This window comes from Nesoenas mayeri, assembly GCF_963082525.1.
Source record: "Nesoenas mayeri genome assembly, chromosome: 7".
In the NCBI taxonomy this organism is placed as follows: domain Eukaryota; kingdom Metazoa; phylum Chordata; class Aves; order Columbiformes; family Columbidae; genus Nesoenas; species Nesoenas mayeri.
The window spans coordinates 20910024-20918236 of NC_137551.1; the positions used below are offsets into that span (position 1 = coordinate 20910024).

The 8213-nt window shown below is 42.5% G+C and overlaps 1 protein-coding gene across 1 annotated transcript; it reads left to right on the forward strand.

Moving 5' to 3' along the window:
* Window positions 1–2905: 2905 nt before the first annotated feature.
* LOC308042639 (ankyrin repeat domain-containing protein 22-like) lies at window positions 2906–6870 on the forward strand (the record flags this gene model as incomplete). The annotated part of the gene is made up of 5 exons (XM_080348227.1): window positions 2906–3148; window positions 4814–4921; window positions 5253–5330; window positions 6157–6255; window positions 6793–6870. The coding sequence occupies exons 1-5, from the start codon at window positions 2933–2935 to the stop codon at window positions 6868–6870; spliced, it is 579 nt and encodes a 192-aa protein (XP_080204353.1). The 5' UTR covers window positions 2906–2932.
* Between the last annotated feature and the right edge of the window lie 1343 nt (window positions 6871–8213).

Here is an 8213-nt window from a genome sequence, read left to right on the forward strand (position 1 = left end):
TTGTGTGCATCTTGTCTGAATGTTAGGTGGTACTGCAGAAGTGTGAGTGAGAACAGAAGTGAAGCCAGACAGGTCAAAGACGAGCTCGCTTCCTCTTCACCTAAGCTAGAGTTCTTGGTGCTGCTTCCCTTCCTTTCAGACCCAGAGCTTGTGGTTGTATTGGGTGTAATGTTTGATGTTCCTGTGCCAGGTCTACCCTGCTAACCTTATGGAGGTAGTCTTGGTCTGTTCTGAGTTCTCTGGTGCAGTCAAGACCCTGTGGTTCATAAATAATGTGGTGTAGGCGAGTGTGGCCACTCTGTGTCTCAGGCTGCCATCACCCCTAGAAGTTGTGAGCTCAATTTCCATTTATGGGGACCACTTAACTTCAGGGCTTTTTCCTGTGGGAGCACTGGATTTTGTTTCTCATGTGTGCCTAAAGGAGATGCCATAGACTTTATGTCTGTGCTTCAGCTGCCAGTGCATCTCTAACGAGGGAAGCTGCAGGGGTTCTCCTGGCTGTCCTATGCTACTGTGAGTCTCTTGCAGTCATAGTCCTGCTTCTCTCCACAGCTCAGCCTAAGCCTGAAATGTGGACTTCAGATTCTCCTGATAATGCTTCTGTCTTGCATGTGAAGCCTGGTTATTCTGAGTATGTATCGCATAGGTTTATTTCCCACTTGTGTATGATAGGTGGATAACAATAATGTAATAACTATAACATGAATCAGAAACTGGCTGTTAAGCTACGGTGTTGCTGAGGTGGTCGTCTAGCACTGTAGAAAACTGAGTAAGGTTTCCAGGCTTTTAGCCTGCAGGCTTTTCTGTAGACATAAAGGAAATGTCTTTTCTTGGGTTTTAGAAGGAATCTACTGCTTGTGCATAACATTGTCCTGACTCTGTAATTTTGGAGAACTGCTACTTTGGACTTTGAAGAGCAGACTTTGATCTGTTTAGGAGACTGGTTGTCAGAATCCCTTGGGAGACAGTCGTGAAGGGCAAAGGAGTCCAGGAAGGCTGGTCACTCTTCAAGAAGGAAATCTTAGAGGCGCAAGAGCAGGCTGTCCCTGCATGCCAAAAGATGAGCCAGTGAGGAAGAACACGATCCTGGCTGAATACAGAGTTTCTTCTGCACCCTGGGAATAAAAGGAGAATTTATAACCTTTGGAAGAAGGGCCAGGATACTCAGGAGGATTACAAGGATGCTGTGAAGTTATGTAGGGAGAAAATTAGAAGGGCCAAAGCTCAACTAGAGCTAGCTTTACTATTGCTGTAAAAAGGAACAAAAATACTTTTATAAATACATCAGCAACAAAAGGAGGGCTAGGGACAATCTCCACCCCCAGTGGAGGCAGGGGAGAAATATAGTGACAGAGGATGAGGGAAAGGCTGAGGTACTAAAGGCCGCCTTTTCCTCAGTCTTTAATAGTCACGACAGTTGTGCTTCAGGTACACACCTCCCGAGCCAGAAGACAGAGATGGGGAGCAGAATGAAGCCCAAATAATCCAAGGGAAAATGGTTAGTGACCTGCTACACCGCTTAGACACACACAAGTCTATGGGGCCAGATGAGATCCACCCAAGAGTATTGAGGGAGCTGGCAGAGGTGATCACTAAGCCACTTTCAATTATTTATCAGCAATCCTGGCTAACCAGGGAGGTCCAGTTGACTGGAAGCTGGCAAATGTGACACCCATCTACAAAAAGGGTTGGAAGGAGGATCTGGAAAATTATAGGCCTGTCAGTCTGACCTCAATGCCAGTGAAGGTCATGGAAAAGATCACCTTGAGTGCCATCACGTGGCACATACAAGAAAAAAAAGTTATCAGGGTCAGTCAGCATGGGTTTATGAAAGGCAGGTCCTGCTTGATCAGTCTGATCTCCTTCTATGACAAGGTGACCCCTTAGTGTAGGAAGGAAAGGCTGTGGATGTTGTGTACCTAGACATCAGTAAATCCTGACACTGTTTCCCACAACATTCTCCTGGAGAAGCTGGCAGCTTATGGTCTGGACAGGTGGACTCTTCACTGGGTAAAGAACTGACTGGATGGCTGGTCCCAAAGAGTCATGGTGAATGGAGTAAAATTCAGTTCGTGGCCAGTCACAAGTGGTGTTGCCTTGGGCTCAGTATTTGTGCCAGTTCAGCTTTGAGTGAATGAAAAGCTCAGTACTGAAGACAGAATAAAAGAAAGAAACTTAATCTCTTTTCAACTGGAGAACTTAAAATGCTGCCAATCTGTCACAGTTCACATAGCTATTGTCTGTGTGCAGTAGGATATTAGAAACCCGTAGCACTCCTGTCATTTTCAGTCTCTCCTTAGTCTATGTTCTTGCTGCTGGAGAGGGAAGGAATTGCAGGTCAGGCCAAGGGTCTATAGAAACAAAGCAATGACTTGAACAACAAGCAGTTCTCAAAAGCTGAGCATGATCAGAGCTGTGGGCATACATGCACATGTTTTTTAGGTAGGAAGTTTAACTTCAAGCCCTAGAAAATAAACATTGGTGTGAGTGTGTTTTTTCAACTTTCACCTAAATTGTGGTTCTGTTCTGGGAACTAATGAATCAGGTGTGGTGCCTCTTGTTCAGCAGTGCTCATCCAAAGGGAAAGCCTTTTGTAAACTTAAGAGACACGTGGGCTTGTCAGTGCTTGCTGCTTAAAACAGTGGCCAGCTGCTATGAGACTGGAAGACATTTCTTAAATGGCTGCAGATGAACTGGATTTATTTCTTCGCCCAAAATGAACAGAAAGTTCATTCCGCTGTGCAAGGGCTGTGAGTGCTGAGGCTGAGGGCTGAGAGGCGCTGGGTGGCAGCAGCAGGAGTGTCTCTTAGCACCATCTGCTGGAAGTTGCCTAGAACTACAAGCTCTGCCAGAAGTGCTTGGCGGTGTCTTAGGGATGTGCATGTTATAACTCAGAACGGGAGGTGTGGATGTCCTAGTGAAACGTGTGCTGATGAATATTGTCTTCTCTTTTCAGCCCATTTGTCAGGCAGCTTTTAATAACGATTTCAATGAAGTTCGTCTCCTTTTGGAGTGCAACAGTAAATACCTGAACATCCAGGATAGCCGAGGTGGAGACACACCCTTAATTTGTGCGTGTAAAAAGGGAAACAACCGGATTGTTAGCTATCTTCTAAAAAGAAATGCCAACGTCAACCTCAGAAACAAGGTAAGTGGAGTGTATGTGTGGGGACACTGGCAAGTGCAGCCAAACCTGAGTTTTTTTTTCCACCTGAGGTGTACGTGTAACCCTCAAATTACAATTCAATAAGCCTATATGTTTCTGTTTGTCTTCTCATTTATTTTCCTAACTTGACAATGCACACAATATAATAAACATTGCCAGTCAGAATTTCTATCTGTGTCACTTTGCACATTTAGGTAATGCTGCACACCATGCCTGGTGCCCTGTGGGTTCTGTTTGCTTACCCATGCAGCATTCTGCATTTGTCTTGCCCTTCAGTTAGTATCTGTCTCTTCTGTAGCCTTTCTTTCCCTCTGTCTTTTTTTTCACCCTGGTTAAAAGAAAGGTCTGGGGGAGAGCCTGTCCGTCTCTCACAGATGCATCCCTGACGATAGACTGACCTTACAAAATACTTCCTTATTTCCCCTGCAGACCTGCTTTTGTCATGTTACAGACCGGGAGCAGTAAGTGTTTGTTTGTTTTTTTTTTTGTAGTAGATTTCCTTGTCAGTTACAAGTCAAAAGTAGATGGAAAATGTGTGTTCTGACTTAATTTGTCATTTATTCTTATGATGTTAAAGGTGATAAAGAGCCAAGAAAAAAACCCACGACACTGTAAATTCTCTTGTATCCCCTTGTACTCCAAGGCAATATTTAGCAAGTGCCTACATATTTGTGGGCTATCTCATGTCTCTGGTTTCCAGTGCATGTGTTTATTTCATAGGAAGACAGCAAATGTTTGTGAGGTCAGTGGTATATTCTATCCCATTTGTTCTTATTGCGTGGGCTTCTCTGTCTTACCTCAAAGTCCCTTTGAAAAGGTGCAGTATTTTGAAGAAAGGTCATTTTAACTGCACTGGTAGCCCTTTTCTAGCTTGCCTGGCTTTCTTGAGTGCCCTGCTGCCTCACCTTCACAGATGGAATCAGGCCCTTGTGTGCAGAGCTCAACTGTGGTGCTCAGGACTGAGAGTGGGGAGCAGAGGATGGCACAGAAAGGCTTCTCTGCTTATTTTGTGCCCCAGCACAACACCGTAACATAGTTTGTCAAGCTCCAGTTTGAGAACATGTAGGAGGTTTAACACAAGTGTTCTTAACACACAAGATTAGAGGTCTGCTCTTTAGTTGCTTTGTTTTGCTCAGTATTCAATGATTTTTTTAAGCTGTGTTTACTCTAGGGATCTGCTGGGGGTATTGCTACTTGCCTGTGTTTCTCAAGTTTGCCAAAGGAGGTGCCATAAACTCTCACATCTTTTCTTCAGTAACCATCACCTCTATAAGAAGAGGAGCTGTGGGGATTCTTCCTGCTGATTTGACTTGCTGAGCAGCGGTAGTAGCTACATGAGATGTTCACTCTACCCTCTCTCTGCAGCCATGTTCAAGTTTGCAGGCATACATGTGGAATCCTTTGGATCCTACATCCTTCTTGCATGTGTAGCCCAGTTTCCATGAGCCTATATGTGTTTAATGTGCTTCTACTTGAAGGAAGCAAAATACATGTGTCTGTTTCTGTTTGAAAAAAAAAAAAGGGAAATCTTTCTAGTAGATTACCTAAAAGAAAGCTTTTGAAATATAATAGTTTACTATTGTTGATAGTAAACAAATATAAAGAGATCACTGAATCGTGTACTAATCAGAGTTATTTTGTGTTTAGAAGGACCGCACTTGTCTGCATTATGCAGTGAGAAAACGGTTTAGCTTCCTTGACTATGTGCTCATCATAATCCTCATGCCAGTTATGCTTATTGGATATCTTCTCATGGTGAGTCTGGATGAAAGCAGGAAAGATCCTGTACCTTTTCCTTTACCCTTATCACCTTCTTCATGGAAGTATTTTGGGCCAGGAACCTGTACAGAATCTGGACTTCTTTTTTTAAAATCAGGGACTGATGGAGAGCATCAGAAGGAGCAGAGATTTTTGCTGTGCCTATATAGGTGGTGAAGGAACAGAATTTTACCACTGCATCAGTCTGGCATTTGCAGAAGCCAGACACTCTTCTGTTTGGAAAAACTGCAGCGTTTAGCCAAAACTACTTAGTACTATACACAGATAAATTGTCTTACTGTGTTACTCTTTCTCTTGCATGAAACAGGTCTCAAAGACTAAACAGAATGAAGACCTGATCAAGATGTTGCTTAGAGCTGGAGCTGATGTTAATGCTACAGACTCTGTAAGTGAGTTTATACAAATGCAAATATGGCTCGTATGCATGCAACAATACTAAAACCAGACTTCAGAATCTTCTAGCAACAGAGACCTACTTTCAGAGTAGGATCAGGGATTGAACTGACTGTGATGTACCAGGAGGATCCAATATTTCCCCTTGATAATTAGTTAATACTCCATTTCTGACAATTAAGGCAATCCAGGAAAGCTGGGTTGAGACAGTTATGTATTACATACCTGAACTTATAGAAATTCAAGCGATATAAGCTTCCATGGTTGTCACCATTTATGAGTCCTTGGAGTGGAGCAGATTTGTGGGCAAAGATCATTCCACAGTGCTAGACCCTGTATATTCTCTTGATCTTCAGAGTGTGCTGCTCTACCATATGTAGCATTCTGTGTCCACTATCCTACTTGGGTCTGGTAAAGAGCTCCTCTACTCTACTAAGGCAGAAAAGGACAACCCCCAATTTTAGCAGTAACCAAATTCCAAACGACTGAAGTGTGAGCAAACATATTGCTTAAGACATAGCTGTTGAGATCAAGATCAAGGAATTCTCTGGAATCAGTAAAGAACCATTGGCCTCTTGCTGAAGGTATCAGACCTGTTTTAGCAGCTGCATCCTGAAGAATGAATGATTTTGTTGTTCTTTTTGCTCTTATGAGAATGTATTTGTTTAACCATGTAGTACTTTGTGACAGGAAATGTTATATGTCTTGGGCATCCAGCTGTTAGGAGGAAACTGATAAGGTTACAGGTAGTCATACTTGGCTATGGTCTGTTAAAGAAGTAATAGAACCAAAATTCATCTGCTTCTGTTTCCCTTCAGTCTGGTTGCACACCCCTTCACTATGCTTGTGAAATGAGAAATCAGGAAGTAATTCCCCTGCTGCTTGAAGCTCATGCTGACACTTCTGTAAAGAATCAGGTAAGAAGGTGACCTGGACAACTGTATAACTGCTTCCTGGCAGCAGACTCATTAGCTATGGGGTATAAAGGAATGTTTGCTCCATTGCCCGTTTTGGTAATAGCAACTTTTTGTGCCACTGGACACCATTCTTTTGAGGGGGACTAAATTAAGCTCCTTCTGTCATCAAAAAAGCTCAAATATTGTCCAAATAAATACTGGCCTGGGAGTATCAGCATTAGTGAGTTGAGGTGAGCAATGTGTTGCCCACGTTTCTCTTGAAATCAGCTCTTAGCTTAGCTCTGCTCTGCCTTTGGACATATTTCCCAGGAAACAGTGGAATGGGTTTCACTACTGGAGGGGAGGGAAGGACTCTGCCCCTGAATTCAGGGAGAGTAGAAGTGAACCCAGCACGTTTTGAAACTTTTGCTTCAGAGCAAGGACATGATAGTGAAACTTAAGCAGGAGACCGCTGCATCTGGGTGAGAAATTTAGGAAAGCTCTTTGTACTTGACCCACATCTATCACGTTGCAATGTATTTCTTCTGTTTCTTTCAGGATGGGGAGACTCCTTTAGATATAGCAAGAAGATTGCAGTTCCACAACATTGAAAGCATGCTAAGGAGAAATTTGTAGTCAATAAGGACTCTTGAACATGTGGAAAAGTACCTCATCTGGCAATTCATCTTGCACAGGAGCAGGAGTTCCGCAGAGGGTTGAGGGCTGTTACTTCATAAAGACTTGGTTCAGATCTGCCCATTCCTTGCTGCAGACATTGACTATTTTGTGTGAGACTTGTCAGTACTCCCAAGGCCACTTGGGCTGAAAGGAATTAATTTGATGTTACTAAGCCATGAATGATTACAACAGTGTTCAAAATATTGCCTTTTCCATTTGCGTCCCCACTTTTATTGCTTGCCTTGTTCAGTGTGTGGATTTTGATAGCTTGCTATAGTATTTGCAACCAATGCAAAAATAAAACATCCTTTAGATTGTGTGTTACTTTTTCCAAAGGGATACGCTTGACAGCTGCACAGTATGCCACAGCAGTTTATACAAAGTCTGGTAACCTTCTTCATACTATTTATTTTCTTATGATGGCAGTGACTGGGAAAATAGATGTTTCAGCTTAGCACTTCCTCCTTCCATACCTGCTACAAGTTTCACACACTTTAATTTTCACTATGTTGCTACAAGGGAAGAATTATCTTCTCTTTTTCTTTTTTGTCATGTAAGAAACAGCAAAAAATATTCAATGAGTTGCTGGAGACCTCAAAGGCATGAAGAAAGCCAAGTCCCATGTGACTTTAATGCATTAAGGAATAACAATGAAAATATGTTTGGCACAGTAGAGAAACAATTTTTTTTTTACTACCTTTCTAATATAAACAGTGTCCCAAAGGAAACAAAAATCAATAAATGTAATGCTGTGGATGAGAACCAGATGTATCCTTCCCATGGGACTGGACAGCATAGCAAGCTTTTCACAGTGGTGTATGCAACAAGGGATGTATAGACCAAAACAACAGTAAATTCATGAGTCTTCTATAGGTGAAGGCAGAAAAAACCCTGCAGTGGTAAGCAATGTATTGAAGTGGTCTGATGCTTTGTGATTTAATAATTCAGCAATAAAGGGGAATCTCATTTCAAATGTTGCTGTATCCTGCTTTCTTGGTCTAATGGATCTTTATTTTTGTTGACAATTTTGGCCATTTCCTGTAAGCTGAGATAAGTTGCGAAGACAGATGCCACGGTCAGCACTGCTAATGGCTGCTAGACTGGGTGCATGGACAAGGTAGGGTATTTTTCCTGTGTTGCAGAACATAGATAAGTTTTTCAGTGTAACTATTCTGCTGGATGGTGACCCCAATTACAAAGGGTCTTACTTGGACAACAGGAGCTCTATGTCCCATCCAGAAACAGCCTGAGAAACAAAGCTGCCCTGTCTGCATATATAAAACGAACACTTTGGGGATGAA